The sequence below is a fragment of the Nannobrachium achirus genome, assembly GCF_963921795.1.
Source record: "Nannobrachium achirus genome assembly, chromosome: 18".
Lineage (NCBI taxonomy): Eukaryota > Metazoa > Chordata > Actinopteri > Myctophiformes > Myctophidae > Nannobrachium > Nannobrachium achirus.
In genome coordinates this window covers 32,259,049-32,276,516 of record NC_137825.1, presented here as the reverse complement: position 1 = coordinate 32,276,516, position 17,468 = coordinate 32,259,049, and the positions used below count along the sequence as shown (strand labels likewise).

At 43.8% G+C, this 17,468-nt stretch overlaps 1 protein-coding gene across 1 annotated transcript in view; it reads left to right on the top strand.

Moving 5' to 3' along the window:
• The window catches only part of LOC308303245 (protein sidekick-2-like), a gene marked incomplete at its 3' end in the record, with an annotated part of 219,311 nt that overhangs the window by 173,491 nt on the left and 28,352 nt on the right, over positions 1-17,468 (top strand). The window contains exons 39-42 of the mRNA XM_080747572.1: positions 3,205-3,330; positions 5,883-6,047; positions 7,952-8,092; positions 11,231-11,369. Coding sequence (XP_080603698.1) covers positions 3,205-3,330; positions 5,883-6,047; positions 7,952-8,092; positions 11,231-11,369 — 571 coding nt within the window. The remainder of the gene's footprint in view (positions 1-3,204; positions 3,331-5,882; positions 6,048-7,951; positions 8,093-11,230; positions 11,370-17,468) is intronic.

The window sequence follows — 17,468 nt, the reverse complement described above, 5'->3', positions numbered from 1 at the left end:
TTTTCCGCAAATCATGAACACCACATGCCTTTTCTTAGCCACGCACATTCCCTCAACACATCACCATACATTCCACTTATCTTCACATCTACCTGCACATGGGCCTCTTCTAGCTCCACCATGAGGTTGCTTTTTGCACACTCTGTCTTATCTCCAGCACCGTTGGCCCTATCCATGCCAAACTTTGCATGGTCGCTTATCTCCCAATTAGGGAGTCTTACTGGTAGATCTGCCATTTTTTGGGGCGGACCACTTGCCCCGCTCGAGCGGAATCTGTCTCCCTCAGCAGTGGACCGCTCACCTGGGACACGATGATGATGATCCTCCGACTCCGCTCAACCATATAGAGTCAACAAGAGCTTCTCATATTTATCAACCATGATTCATGAGTTTAGCTTTGATCTGATCAAATCGTTAAAGAACTTCACCCCATTTCCAACCTTATCTTCATATAATTGATCCTCACTAATGCTCATTATGAGATGGCACCATTTCTGGTGACAGCTTCCATGTCTTGATAGATTTGTTTGACAGCACTATCATCATTCATCAGTGCAAATCATATGTTTTAGTTTTTTGGTTTGGAAATGAGTTCATGTTAATGTGTCACAGGCCCACTGTTGAAGACCCATGCCCTATCCACCTGTTTCCGCGGGAATTTACTGTAGCATTAAGTGTGGGACACGTCCGGTAAACTTGTAGAGAACAGCTGACATACAAGCTCTAGTCGCGTCGCAGATGCTCACCGCTGAGAGCTTTTAGATCAACTCGGCTTGCAACGCCGGAACTGCCGCACACCTTCTGTGCAATGCACGATGGGACGTTGGAAACTTGTGGATAGACTTCTCCCTTTCTCCAAATAACGGAAAATGAAAAGAAAAATGGATGAAATTCTGGTGAAAGAAATTATTTTCTTTTTATTTCATTTTTGGAGTCCTTCTGCGATTCTCCATCAGTCATCATGGTGGCCACTTCCCACCTGATGTCATGTGGGAGTTCTGACAGTTCCAGACCGTACCGAATAACTGCTAACTTGGATAAGGTCTTCAGACTAGGACTCAAGTCTAAGATGTAAAGGTCATCATTCATTAGGGCATCAGGTGATTGTTCCCATTTTCTGACTTGCTTGTATCCTCCAAAGAGGATGACACGATATCCCACAATGCAACAGCAGCCAGTAATCAACCTAAACAGGTCATTCAGCTTGGACTTCACCTCCTTCCAGGAGAAGGTCTCTAGACTGAATCTCCACAGATCATTGAAGGTCTGGCCGTTATCGACTTTGATGCCACCAAATATGTACAGCTCTCCATTGTAGGCAAAGGCTGAATGACCGATACGTCCTTCTGGAAGAGGCCGTGCAGAAGGCGTGTTCAGCCAGCAGTCGGTTTCCGTGTCAAACACTCTGATGTTTTGGTCATGCTCCTGGCACCTCCTAGAAACAAACATCTTTGTCCCGATGATGGTGGCAGTGTGAAATGTTGAAGCAGGTGGCGGAGTGCCTCTGGTGTTAATGAAAGACCAGACCATTGTGGCAGTGTCCATCTTGTGCATGTCATCATTTCTTTGTAGCCCTTTTGTCGTTCCCCCGTAGACATACATGACTTTCCTCAAGACACAGGCTGAGTGGAAGCTCCTCCCCTCTGGAGCGGTCCCGGAAACCTCAGGCTTGACCCATCTGTGGGTGTCAACATCAAATGCATACAGCGTTTTTTCTAGAATATCTTCCTCCATTTGCATTCCCCCCCATATGTAGACAACATCGCCTATGAGTGCAGCTGTGTGGCCGAGGCGCATGGAGGGAACCTCAAGGGGAAGTCCTCTTTTAGTCGCCACTCGGGGCAACGTCCTCCACCGCAAGGACACTGTATTGAAGACATATCTATCTGATCCATTGGCGTCGTACCTCCAAATGAGTACACCTTCCGTCCCAGGGTAACAGTGGCAGAATTGGTGTAAAAATAGTTTGAAGGTACTCGCAACTTCAATACACAATGAAGCATTTGAAGGACTTAAAACATTCGATAAAATGAAATAGCCAAACCTGCTCCAAACAAAGACTTTATTGTGTGCATTACCATTTATATTGCAGTCTATTTGACGTCGTCGCCTATGACGGCGCTCCCCAAACATTGGGTCGGGGCCCATGTTTGGGTCGTGAGTAAATTGGTTCACGAATAAATTACTTTTTTAATTGTTTTTCATGTACTACTTTTTCAGATGTTTTCGTGAATAAACAAATAAATCCATGAATTTAAAATACACTTTTAAGAAGTAGGCTAGTAAAGCTCACACTGAGTAACACTTGCAAATGTATTCCGTCTTAACATTTAAAATGTCCTCATTCAAGTCAACAGGGAAAATGTATTCACTAATAAATTAATGGTCACATATGGAGATCTCTGTGTCCTTGTCCCTTTTGTGTCCATATATGGACATAACTGTGTCAGTCTCATGTGGTCTATAACGTCAGATGTCAGTCATCTCCATATTTGGTAAAAGTTACACTTTTAATGATTTTCCCATTCAAGTCAATTGAGAAAATTCACAAATAAATGAATATAAATTAAACGATATAAAGTATCTCTTAGAAAAATGCAAGCAGACGAGTCCTGATGAAGCCGGTCGATTTGACATTATGGCCCAAATGCATGCCACCAAAACTGTGGGAGGAGTAGTGCGGCAAAATAACGTTTATCTGGATATAAAGTCAGACAAGTACTACAGTCTGTTTGCCCTGTTAGGGAAACCACACTAAAAAGCAAAATATTAAAGCGTCCGGAGTCTTTAGTGTGTGTCTGACTCTGCAAGTCATTTTATTTTATTATCTATTTGCGTTCACATATCACAAGAAATTCTTGAACACAAACAAATATTAAATGCACAAACTTTGGGAAACTCAACAACAAATGTTTCAGGAAACAGTAAGCATTGTGTCCTCAATATGTGACTGAACAGTACTTAGCCAATACCTTATAGCTCTTGGCATGGGCATTCCTGAAATCTGTAGGCCTCTCACAACGCAGGCACGTGTGCTAGTGTATATCTGTGGGGCTCTAGGTTAAAGATATCCGGTGCTGACACTGGGTCATCAGCCAGGTCACCTCATGGCTACAACACCGTTTTTCCTCTCTCTCTCTCTCTCTCTCTCTCTCTCTCTCTCTCTCTCTCTCTCTCTCTTGCTCTCTCTCTCTCTCTCCCCAGGAGCCCCGGGACCCCCCGGAGAGCCCTTCATCACCCGCTACGGCTCGGCCCTGACCCTCCACTGGGCCAGCGGAGACCCCGGGCGCTCCCCCATCACCCGCTACGTCATCGAGGCCAGACCCTCCGGTAAGACCATGGCTCCCGCAACTTTTAAAACCACCTAGACCCATTTAGACCGGCTACGCATATCTGTGTCACCACTTTAACCCTTATTTCATGCTTTAAATAATAAGAAATTACAGATATACAAACTCGCAGCGCTGCACCGAGTGCCACGCTGCAAGCTTGTAGATCTGCTATTTTTGAAAAATCTTGAAGATGAGTGCAAATCTTTGAATGTATATATTTTTAAAGCAGACATTTCTAACACAAATCCTTCTTTCTCTTGGTCCCTGGAACTAAATATTTTCAGATGGGGGTCCGTGGTCAAATACATATAATTCTAGGGGGTCCTTGACATGAAAAAGTTTGAGAACTACTTTTCAGAAAACTGTTAGGATCTAGTTAAGCTGTATTACACGAGAGGTGGTGGATTATCGTGGTTATTGGCACGCCAGCCTTTCTGGCGACATCCGAGTTCGTAGGCAGGGCTGAAGTGCCAATAACCATGATAAGGCACGACCCTAGAGTGTAATTTTGCAATTATACAACAGTTACCCTTAGCCGCTTAGCATTAGTTCTGGGACAGGACCCGGCACAGCTGATGTTTGATTAGACCTGTGTGGCCATGCTCATTATTCGCACAGGTACAAAGCTATTTCAACCAATCAGATTGCTTCGTCTGAACTACCCGTCGTATAATACAATATAACTTATACAATTGAGGTGGTTGTATTTTGTCTCCCTGCTCTTCTATTGAGACTTTTAGAGAGAGACAGCGTGACACGATGTCTTTACCTCATGGTCTAGAAGAGATTCTTTTTATCTCCTGAGCAAGCAGGCAGGCTCTATTAGCTCAATGGTGTGCGTGTGTGTGTGCGTGCTTTGAAATAATAATAAAAGTAGGAAACTGAAAAAGGAAAAAGGTGATATTTACCCACATGACATGTAACAATGGGTTCCGTGACCAAGGTTCAAGGTTCAAGGTTGTACTTTATTAAATATTATGAGTAAAACGTATTTTTTGTTCAGCTTCCTTTCAGACAATGCAGTGGTATATATAAAATAACAGCAAAACAACAAAAAACACATCACATGTAAAGATAAAATAATAAGTAATATGTAATAATGGCTTAGGAAAGAAAGAGTGCAAAAGGCAAAAGAGCAAAGAGAATGTAAAAAGCATCCTCATCTGTACATGTGCATAAAGTTTGGTATTTTGTATAAACCCATGACAATATATTTCCTTAGTAGCTACTAACACTGAGGTAGGACACAGGGACACAACAGGCAGGTTTTTTCTTTTTGTATTTCTTTGTTCTACAGCCATCTGTCAAAAACCTGAAACCTATTGTTTTACAGCAGACAGTGGTGGTCTGCTGTAAAACATGAAATAAAAAAAACACCAGAAATGCTGTTTGATGACTTAGTAAGTGGTCATGGCAGTGAATGTGTTACTGTTAATTAATGAATTGATCAATTTTTTTTCCTTCTTGGTCTGAACTGAAGTGAACCCTGTGTTGTTTTCTCAGCCAGAAAGGCCAAGTCTCACCCTTTTTTTTCTTCTTCTTCTTTTTTTTCTTTTTTTTTTACTAATGTCTACTCACCGTTTATATGATCTATATGCCGCTATAAATGTTACAGCCACACTTAAATTGATGGATTGCATAATATTTGTTGATATTATGAATTACCCCGGGCGCCACCAGCCAGCCAGAACCTGGTGGATTTATATCAAATAAACATTGTAAAAAAAGGACCAGCATGTTGTTAAAGGCATATTGATGTTTATTCAAACGTTTTACAACTTTATCTCATGCCGTGCTGTGGCTCACACTTAACCCATTAAGACTTGAGGTCTATTCTGCAAATGCCTTCTGAATCAGTCGTTCACTTTTTCCATGCCAAGGAGCCCCAAAATGATACGTATTTGCCTATTTGGCCACAGATTTGTATTAAAAAACTATTTTTCCACATGATCTGCAAAATAGTTTTCTCACTCAACAGTAAACAAAGCGACGTACAGTATAAGTGTATACAATCTGCACATCTCTAAAGTGACAATTTAATGACTTTTAAGACCCTTTTAATGCCTCTAAATTGAAATAATAGTAATGAGACAATTATAACAGTAATCAACAAACTACTATAAAAATGTCCAAACATTGGCCAAATTGTCAAATATCAAAATCAAATCAAATCAAAGAAATTGTGAAAATAGCTAATCTTCAAGCTCACAAAGCCTGCTATTTTCGACAATATTTATCCGTGGAACAGAGTCAAACAAAATGTAATGCCTCAACTCCTACAAGTGCTTGTCAGAGTTTTCTAATTTATGGAATTTCTTGAAGAGTTTTCTTTTATTTCTTCGTGAAATTACGGAAAAAAATCATCTTCATTCATGACACTTTTTGCTTTTTTGGGAATGTTTTTTGAAAATGTTTTGAAATAATAATAATGAAAAACAAACTCTAGGAAACAAAACATAAAGGGACCCATAAAAATGTGTCCGGACCCAGTGTTTGGGAACCAGTGACCAGTAACTGGTCTACATTACCCAAAATTCCTCTGTGTTGCAGATGAGGGCTTGTGGGACATCCTGATCAAGGACATCCCCAAGGAAGTGACATCACACACCTTCAACATGGACATCCTGAAGCAAGGCGTCAGCTACGACTTCCGGGTCATCGGGGTCAACGACTACGGCTACGGCTCGCCCAGCCTGCCGTCTCCTTCCATATCCGGTGAGACGCAATCTCATTGGTACCTTTATTTAAGGCAGTGGTTCTCAACCTGTGGGTCGGGACCCCCAGGGGGGTCCCCAAATTATTTTGGGGGGTCCCCAGATGATTAGCTTAATGTGAAACATTGTTTTCTCACTCAACAGAGAACAAACCAACATACAGTATAAGTGTATAGAGTGTGTCTGCACATTTCTAAAGTGACAATTTAAGGACTTTTTAATACCTCTAAAATGACAAACATAGGACAAATTAGAGGCAGAAATTGTGAAAATAGCAGATCTACATGCTCACAATGCCTTGCAACGCCTAATTATAAAAAGAAAATCCACTGAATGTTCAAAGTTATTTTTTGGGGGTGTAATTGAGGTCAGAAAATCCCCCAAAAAGCAGGGGGAAAAATGTATGCCTTGAAACCTTTAAGGTTTCTCAAATAGCGGCTCGCGACCAAAGGGAAAGGACACACAATGTTCTGACAGGGTCCCTGTGGCTGTATGCATAGCATCTTGGATAGATTACTTGAATAGCTAGACAAACTTTTCTTATCTCTCATTGGTATATATTTTTTTCAAAATAACCATGTTTTTGACAACTTCTCAGAGCACTAGTGATAGCGCTGAGAATCTGGTGAGATAAGCTCAACTGTCTGTAGCAGAATATAAAGTTTCTGGGATGCAAATGAAGAGAGGAAACGCTACTATATTCAGTCGCAAGCCAAGTAATGTCCCCGACCGTCACGCCAAAGTGACGCATGCCATGCACCGTCAAATGTACCAGTTAATGTATTTGTTTACTTGTATATTAATGAACCTAACAATCCGTGCTCCCACCGGCGGGAGCTTTCCAAAATATTCTCCGCATTGCACGGCACGTTCATTCATAGGGCTGTCACGATTCTGATTCAAATCGCGAATCAAACCGAAATTGACGTTCGATTCAGTGAATCGAAAATCACAACCCAAATCGCGATTCACTTCTGTGCATGAAAATGTCTGTTGTTAGGGCATAAAACCCAAAGTTTATATTGTTTATTGTTATTCTCATTCTCATTTGTTATTATTCAAATAAAAGTAACTTATTGAGTGTCTTTCTTTATAAATCAAGACAATAGCCTAAATTAATAGTCGTATAGCTCTCAGTTCTGAAAAAAAGTTTAAAAGAATTGTATATCCTACATCAGGGGTCTTCAACAGGGGGTCAGGGATCCCTAGGGGGTCCTCAGAGTTACTACAGGGGGTCCTCCAAATCTTTGTCTTTTTTCTAGTGTCCATATTCTGAGAACTTTAGCCAAAAATAGCAGATCTACAAGCTCACAACGCCTCGTGCTGCGAGGCGCTGTGAGCTTGTAGATCGGCTATTTTTGGCAAAGAGGTTTGGTGTAGAGTGGAAAAAGAGCAGACTAAGTACAAAGTGAAAGGTCAAGTTTATTAGGTAATGACTAAATATCTGAAAACACAAATTGACATGAATCCAAAATACACTGATGATTGTGCTGTCAAACGATGAAACTATATGGAATCTATGAAAATGTTGTGGGGGGTCCCTGGTTCATCTCTCTCTCAACTAAGGGGTCCTTAGTTCTTAGCTCTATTCATTCAAATTCAAATGCATCAAAAGTAGCAGATCCACAAGCTCAAAACGCGTCGCTTCGCACAGCGTTTCGAGCTTGCGGATCTGCTACTATTGGTGCTTTTGTGTGACGCTGTAAAAAAACACACACAGTCACACACACACACACACACACACACACACACACACACACGCACACGCACACGCACACGCACACGCACACACACACAAAGTTAGAACGTGGATATAAGAGGTTTCTGCCCGACAACAGCGATGTATCAGTTTGGGTCGGTCCACACTGATCTAACCAAGCTGTCTCCCTCCCTCCCTCCCTCCAGCCCAGAAGGTGGCGCCGTTCTATGAGGAGTGGTGGTTCCTGGTGGTGGTGGCCCTGGTGGGCCTCATCTTCATCCTGCTGCTGGTGTTCATCCTCATCATCAGAGGGCAGAGCAAGAAGTACGCCAAGAAGTCTGACTCAGGTGGGTTCACACCAACACCATGTCAAACTGTACAACAGGGACGCGTGCAGAGAATGTTAGAGAGGCAGGGGCTGACATTTCTAAAATGATGCCTTTTGGTGAAAGTATCGTAAATAGCAGACCTCCAAGCTCACAACGCGTCACGTTGCGACGGCGCGTTGTTGTGACGCGTTGTGAGCTTGGAGGTCGGCTATTTTCGATGCTTGATACGAGATGTGGCATACGGCATGGATTTCTACACAGAGAGGGCAATTCTTTCAACATAAGATGCTGCATTCAAGTTCAGGAGAGTTTGGAGAACTTTGGACAAAGTAATTCTCTTGAATGCTGCCTTCAGGTATATGGCATGGAAAGAGGGCATTTGCATTTCTTTCACCATAGTAAATGCTGCATTCATGGTTGTCGTCGACTAAAAGTATGGCGGAAAATGTTTGTCGACTACCTTTTTTCAATAACAATTTTTGACAATAATAAAAGCTAAGCTATGATTAAAACTATGACTAAATGTATTGACAATTTCGTCAACAAGTAAAAACTAGACTAAAATGTTAGGGAGGGACTACTGGAGAAGAGATCGAGTAGCACTGTGGCACGTGTGAGCTTGTAGATCTGGTATTTTCAGAATGCAACAGAGTGTAAAATCAGGCGACGTTTTTCATCTTGAAATAACACTATGGCCTATAATTCACATCAAACTGAAGGTCCTTGAAAAAAAAAAAAAAAAAGCTTTGAGAATCACTACTTTGACAAGTGAAGACTAGAAGAGGGACAGAGACAGAGGAGGAGAAAGACGGGTTGGGACCAGCATCATCTACTTGCTCATTCTGCTCAGCACTATGACATCAGCGGGGCTGTTTCCCCTGGTTCAGCACTTCCACTGCTATGTGGGCCCTAGAGTAGCTGCCAGGGCTGCCTGCCTGCCTGCCTGGGGGGCCGGGCGGGCGGGCGGGCAGCGCAGGGCATGGGAGGGGAGACCCCGTGGGTCCATGCCCATCTCTCTGACTGATGGAGGAGGAGGGGTGGTGGTACAAGAGAGGCCTTCTCTCTCCAACACAAAGACTGTCTTCACAGCCTCCCACCATGGACCACGCTGCCAAGAGAAAGCACTGGACCGGCCCACCGCTCTCACTGTGTGTGTGTGTGTGTGTGTGTGTGTGTGTGTGTGTGTGTGTGTGTGTGTGTGTGTGTGTGTGTGTGTGTGTGTGTGTGTGTGTGTGTGTGTGTGTGTGTGTGTGTGTGTGTGTGTGTGTGTGTGCGTGCGCGTCTCTCACTTATTCTCTCTGTCTCTCTCTCTCTCCTCTCCCACTTTAACTGTCTCTCTCTTTCTACGCTTTCCTTTTCTCCGTCTTTCTCTCTCTCTCTTTAACTTTCCCTTTCATTCATTCTCTCTCCTTCACTTTCTCTTTCATTCTTTCAATCTCTCTTGCTCTCTCTTTCAATCTCTCTCCCTCTATCTCTCTCCCTCTCACTCTTGTTTGCATAACCACCTACTTGACCTCAAATAGCCCTTCTAGTTCTATTCCAACTCTGTGTGGAGTCGTGGGGACCGGGACGCGTGCACGCACACGCACCTATATAAACATGTTTGTATAGGAAATGTTTTTTAGCTTAATTTTAGGCTTTGAAAAATCTTCTCAAGGAATGCCATTGGCACCGGGTGAAAAATGTGTTACAAAACTGTGGGTTAAACATAAAGAAAATTATAATAATAATGACATTAAACAATATTAGACAGCAAGCCCCAAATAAGCACTTTAGAAACAAAGCCCAACAAACCGCAACCCCCAACTACCAATATCTACAGGCGACTTTACAGAAAAACAATAGTAAGTAGATGTAGTGATGCGCGGAAGCAGGGATTGAACCTGGGGCTCCCACTCACCAGACCAATACACAAACCGTCATGCCAATCCCAGTTGGCAGGGTTGTTGTGGGCTGGTTCATGGCTGTACTAACTATGGGGGCTACACAGACATGGCAACACTTCAACAGACATATGAATCACCAGCCCCTCCTGTCTCTCTTTCTCCCTCGGTTCATGGGTTGAGATAACGGAACCTTTGTGTGGGACATGCACACGTCCATTCAAGTGTGATGCATTGTTGGACTCCACGCACACAGTTACAGCATATGCATGCTTTAATGACCAGGATGTAGGCCCGGTAATGAGGAGATTGTATATAGATTGTACATCACAGTAGCTGCAATAAAGAACTATTCATTCAATGAATGGCTGGTTTTGTAATTGAGGTGTTTATCCTTCCATTGTGATGCATGCATGCGTGCATTTGTTTCATCTGTGCATCTGCGTCGCAAATGTTCATCCATAAATATTTCTGCACCCATTAATTCACTCTCTCATACACATGCACGCACACGCGCACGCACACATGCACATTCACTCACTAGTTCTTTCACGCACTCACTAGTTCATTCACTCACTCAGTCACATGCATTAGCTTGCGTTAACACAGGCTGATTTTGGGCCAGAGGGCCGGATTCAAATTCCCCGCTGAAATCAGACGGTGGATCCTATTGGTTCACCGATCTGTGCACCCGCCCCATTGACTCCCACTTCCTATGCCAGAAATTTCAACAGCTTAGCCCATGGGAGAGTGTTTTTTGCAGGTCGTTCAGTCCGAAGTGTATCAAAAAAGCAACTGGGTTAAGGCAGCGGAAGCTTGTGATTGGCTGCGCGGTGGTGCCGAAAGTCGGGGGGGGGGGGGGGGGGGGGGGGGGAGATACACCTAAACCTAACCTTAACCCTAACCTCGGTAAAACTAATGCTGGTGAATGCTAACCTGGTGAAATGCTAACCTGCCGACGCTGGTGAATGCTAACCTGGTGAATGTTAAACTGGTCGGACCAACGGTGCTTAACCCAGTTGCTTTATTGATACACTCGGACTGAAAGACCTGCAAAAAATACTCTCCCCTTAGCCCATATGCTTTTCTTTTTGAGCCGAACTCACTCACTCACTCACTCACTCACTCACTCACTCACTCACTCACTCACTCACTAACTCACTCACTCACTCACTCAGTAACTCCCTCCCTCCCTCAGACAGTGATTAACGGCGTGGTTGTGTGTCCTGTGGCCTGTGTTGTGTTCACACAGTGTCTCTGTACGTGTCTACAGGTAACAACAGCAACTGCAACGCGCTGACGCACGGTGACATGGTCAGCCTGGACGAGGGACGCTTCCCCGCGCTGGAGCTCAACAACCGACGGCTGTCCGTCAAGAACTCCTTCTGCCGCAAGAACGGCGTCTACACCAGGTCGGTGGTCCGCCGCGTACACACACACACACACACATATGCGTGCACATGTTCCAATTATTTGAGATAACCGCAATTATATTTCGCATAATCGTCATAATCATTTCCATATTGAAAAATGTTACAGCTGTGGAAAATGTATCAAAAGTAACAAAAGAAATGTTGTGAAGCAGGGACACTAGTGTAAGTATTAGTATGTAATTTCTACTTTCGACTTTCTCTGGTGGGAGTCGACTTGTGTAATGAAGTCAACTGAGTCGACTTGTTAACTTTTTCGTTAATGCCCTAGTATGGATAGACGCGGATGTACACAGCATAGACATATTATCTATAACACACACTTCACACAAACTCCCAAAAAGTGTTTACAGAGGATAAGTATAGTTTGAAGTTGCAGTAGGCCTATTATTGATACTACTACTTAAAGGGGTTATGCCACCTTAAGGGTTACTGTCACCTTAAGAAATTATATTAAAAACAAGTTAATATTTGTTTGATGTCATTGTGGGAATGCACGATAAGCCAATCAAATTAATTAATTGACTGTTACTTACTGTATGTCTGCACAATGTACATTTTCTTCCCATCGCCCGCAGGCTCGCTCTCACAGTCACAGCCCTCACAACTTCTCTGCTCCCACAGGGCTAGCTAGCTGGGCTAGCACTAAAGCTAACCAGCTAAAGACACACATTTATATATAAATCTGTGGCTATAAAAATTATATTTCCGGTGGTTACTGGTTGTTACTTCCCCATTGTTCATGGGAATATGCTTGTTTATGTTTATTCATTGAAATGGAAAACACGATGTTTTCACTGAGTTGGGCAGCTGCGCTCGAACTCATCCTCGAACTGCGTGTATAGATGTGACGTTCGCGAACGAATCAAGTCTTTTGAACGGCTCTTTGAAATGAACGATATGATTCGGTTCACAGTAGGGAGCCGTTCCTTTCTAATGAACAGTGGTGGGAAAAGTACTCAATTTCAGAGATCCAGCTCACTTCAAATAGCCATAAATCCCATATCTGCTGACCAGGCTGTCTCCTGTCTGTCTCTACTCCTCCGAGTGGAGGGGGCTGCGCTACGGGGGATGGGATCATTTGATTCAGAGATTTCAGACCGTTTTAAAAAAGACCACGTGACCTACTGTATCCTACTGTATCATACTATTATAATTTCGGGGCGTGGCAGGACCCCTTTAAGTATCAAATGTGACTGTGAGTACTTTTTTCCACCACTGATGGCTATAGCGTCTCTCCTGGCTTAACATTAGAAAGAAGTGGCCAACGCTCTGTGGACCAGAGCTATCATCAGCATAGCATTACAGCGTAATATGCACACAGTGCATCATATATCCACAGATTAGCTGATAACATTTGGACCAAGGCAGGTGGCCTCTGACATTTGTGCGTGTGTGCGCATGCGTGTGCGTGTGTGTGTGAGTGTGTTTGTGACCTTGTAGATAGGATTAAAAGGAGGAGGGGGACTTTTGGGGAGCTTCCAGGCTGCATAATGTTATTGCGACCGTAGGTCGCATTTACTACCAAAACCTCCACCGGCTGTCTGTGAGTGAGTGAGTGAGTGAGTGAGTCAGTGAGTCCGTCACACTTTTGCCCTGCTCATATCTCCACAACCGTTGCCCCCATCCATGCCAAATTTTGCACACACACTCCTTGACTGCCAAACTACAACCTCCAAGGAGCCCGGGGACCCCCAGATGTAAAAAATGACCAAATGTGCAAAAATGACCAAATGACCACCCCAACGGGGCTGCTCGCGGGGAATTCCCGGGGACCACCGACTCCTGGTGCTCCAGAACGGATGCAAAAGTGGTGGCGCCCCCAGTGGAGGACCCCCTGCCACTGCAGCACACATAAAATGCCGTAACTCGGGCTAGGAGCGTCCGGGAGAGCCGGGGCCGGTACCTATTCGTCCGCCAAGGCAACGCGGAGACCCCACCCCTCATTTCTCACATGGCCCTATTCTAGCGCCACCTTCAGGCCGATTTTTAAAACACATTTTTGGACACTGCTCCTACAGTTTTTGCCCTAAAATCACAAATATCACTACACAGCATGTCTACACTCATGTCATCAACATGGATCAGGAAGATTTTGGAAAAACAAATTTTTGCCCTATTTGTGGAGATAAGCCACCTACGGTCGCTTATCCCCCGATTAGGGAGTCTTACTGGTGTCTCGGACTGGAAGGGGTGGGGGTAACGTACGTGACGTGTGTGTGTGTGTGTGTGTGTGTGTGTGTGTGTGTGTGTGTGTGTGTGTGTGTGTGTGTGTGTGTGTGTGTGTGTGTGTGTGTGTGTGTGTGTGTGTGTGTGTGTGTGTGTGTGTGTACTTGTATTACTATACTTGTGTGAGAACCAAATGTCCCCACAAGTACATTAGCATTTCAGAAATAGTGAGGACCATTTTGTCATGGTTAAAGAAATATTTTTAGAGTTACAACTAGTCAAATATTCAGGTTGGTTTAGTGTTATGATTAGACATTTACAGGTATATTTTTATCTATTCCTTACCCCTTATTTCTAAACGTCTTTGCCTTGTTTTTTCTTCAAATAGCCGATCTACATCGACACGGTGTGAGCTTGTAGATCAGCTATTTTAAATATTAAAACAGTTTTTTTTTTCAAAATAGAAAAGGTAACGAAGTTAAGGCATGGACGAAAATAGTGCCCTTAGAGGTTAGGTTTTTCGGGTTTGGCGGTTTTAAAGCTCTCCCTATTTTACACTTTGTTGTGTGGCGATATCTTCAATGCCATCCTTAAAACATGTATGTCCTGACAAGAATAGAAATACAAACCTCCGCCTGTGCTTGCATGCGTGCGTGCGCGTGCGTGCGTGCGTACGTACGTGCGTGCGTGCGTGTGTGTGTGGAGTGCAGGCGGGAGGTTAAAGAATGCACAGATGTACTTTCATATTCAGCGCTCTTTGAAGTGGCAGCCCTGCGCTCACTCAGATGTAGGGCTCCAGACACCTGAGCCCTACGATTACAGATTAATGTTGTATGTATCTCCACTCTCTCTCTCTCTCCCGGGGTTCACATCCTCCTGCATTACCGCATAAGAACAGGATCAAGGAATCCGGCTGAGTCGTCAGTGTTGGCTAATTTGCGTCTACTTTAGAAACAGGTGCAAATCAGGTGTGGCGGGCTCTGATAGCGCTGGCAGGTGCTCTTTTGATGTCTGGGAAACCCTTATTAGAGATGATAGGTTCATGGTTTAACCTTGTCCTTTATCCTAGTTTCTCTTTTGTGTTTGTTTATTTGGTCGTTATGCCAATTGATTCCTCCTCCCATATTTCTGTGTTGTCACTAGGGGTGCAGGGACGTGCAGAGAATGTTAGAGAGGCAGGAGCTGACATTTCTAAAAGGGCCTTTTTGGTGGAATTACCGAAAATAGCCGACCTCCAAGCTCGCCGCGACGCGTTGTGAGCTTGGAGGTGGCTATTTTCAGTACATGATACACACTAAACTAATCATAAAAAATGAAATACTGGAGAGGTGGCATACAGCATGGATTTCTACACAGTGAGGGCAATTATTTCAACATAAGATGCTGCATTCAAGTTCAGGAAAGTTTGGACAAGGCAATTCTCTTAAATGCTGCCTTCAGGTATGGCATGGAAAGAGGGCATTTGCATTTCTTTCACCATAGTAAAAACTGCATTCATGGTCTGGAGAGGGCACTTTTTACAGAGGGATAAAAGGGCAAGGGCTCAAGCCCCCTTTGATGTCTATGTGTGCACGTGCCTGTAGGGGTGTGTCCTACAGACTCACCCCTGCCAGTAAGGAGCCCCCACCGGGAGGACGTAGAGCTCCCTGCTGACGGGTGCTGTAGGATTACGTGCAGTGCCAATTGCCTGTCGGGTCCATTTGGTTACAGCATGTGTGCTGTGCACTCTCAGACTTACAAATGGATGAATTATCACTGAGCAATTTGACCGTGTGGGGATTTCCAGTTATTCCCAGCTTAACCTCAACAACCGGTTCAAATCTGTTTGAACATGTACTACCTGGTGTTCCGGTACAGGTTCAAACTAATTCAAACGGGGCACTACAAAGTTATTAAATGATTTACTATCCAAAATGCATCCGTCAAATGCCGTAATGTCATTACCTATAATCCTCTGGGTGCTGAGTGCAAACATGTCTATACAGGCTTTACACTGTGAATGGAGCTGTCTGGCTTCACCAGATATGGTGCTGGCCAAATCACCACCACACGCAGGGTAATTGTAATCCCACTCAGGACTGGCCACCAGGCATGTTGCCTGGTATGCTACACACACACACACACACACACACACACACACACACACACACACACACACACACACACACACACACACACACACACACACACACACACACACACACACACACACACACACACACACACACACACACACACACACACTTCTACCACTCACACGCTCGTACATACACGCGCATCTCTCACCTCACAAACCTAATGCAATATTGCCCCCACACACCACACACCTGCACACACACACACGCACGCACGCACGCACGCACGCGCGCACGCGCGCGCACACACACACACACACACACACACACACACACACACACATACACATACATGTACTTATATGTACAGATTCATCAAAAAACTCACTAACTGCGGAAATTTCACACTGGACAACAGAAGGTTGACATTTCTGTATTATAAATCCTTGTTTTGAGTGGTCTCATGTAATAGTGTAATGTTTTGGGACATGGATTCCTTATGGATATATGGATATTCATGCAATAACAAATATACTGCATGCGCAATATATCTAGAATATATGAAAAATTTAAAATTATAATGGTATTCCAGAAGAAAATGAACTTTACACTCTTTTTTTTTTGTTTTTCTTTTTTAGATGAATCTATTAATTCCAGTTTGGTGGCTGTATAGCTTAGTGGCTAGAAAGGCTGTCCGGTAATCAGTAAAAGTACAGTGAATTTTGATTGTTGATATGTGCAAAAACAAAATAATAATAGAAGAAGAAGAAGAAGAGGAAGAAGGGAAAAAACTGTTGAGAAAACATTTAAATTGATGTCATTTTGCTTATAGGTAACAGTTTTAACAAAGTATTTTTTATGACTCACTCTAAAACCTTAAACCCTGTGGAACATATGATGATTATGTTCCAACAGATTACGTAAGACTCCGGCAATCCGGGCTTCTCTGTTGCGTGAACTTTAACACGGTATTACACGGAAGATCCAAGACCATAGCCTCCCTGATGAATGTTTTATGGCAGTTACATTGGAGGCTGATGGAGGGGGATTAGGGCAGCTTTGGGCCCCCGTGTTGCTTTGTACTGTAGCTATTGCTTATATAGCAGGCTTTCCACGCTGTTCTCTCTCTAGCCTTGCTTATGCCCTTTGTGGACGGAGGGAGAGCCCTTGATGGAAATGGAGTGCAGATTATGTTTTTTAAAGAACATTTTCAAGTCTCGCAGAGAGGGATGAATGTGCGGAGCCCTCGAACGCTACAGACATGTAAATGAGTCCCTACACTAGGGCTGTCAAACTCAATTCAGGGCAAGGGCCACCGCATTGTGCAAAACATGTCTTTAATGAGGGCTGTGCCAGTTGCGCGTGTTCACTAAGACATTGCCTCAAGTTTTTCAGCCTGTTGTAAGCATGTCACTGCTATAGCTACAGTATGCCATGCGTGAGTGCGGTCGTCTAGCCAACACCAACTCGGTGCCTCCACAATCTCTTCAACGGGGGGTCCGGGACCCCTAGGGGGTCCTCAGAGTTACTACAGGGGGGCCACCAAATCCTTGTGTGATAGGATAATTCTTTTAAATTAACAACTTGAACCCTCGCATCCCTATTCCACGGAGCACTTAAAGGACAACTTTGTTTTTTTACAACAAGGGTTCATATTTTAGATTGTAATTAGAGAAAATAAAAAGTGAGTGTTAATGTTTTCATTTGCTTCGTTCTATTGTTTTATTGCGTTTACCGTGCTAAAATGTGGGGCATGCGTATTGCGTACGCATGGGGGCATGCGTACAAGTGGCTAAATATGTCTTTTTAGACACAATAAGCCAGCAGTTTCTTTATT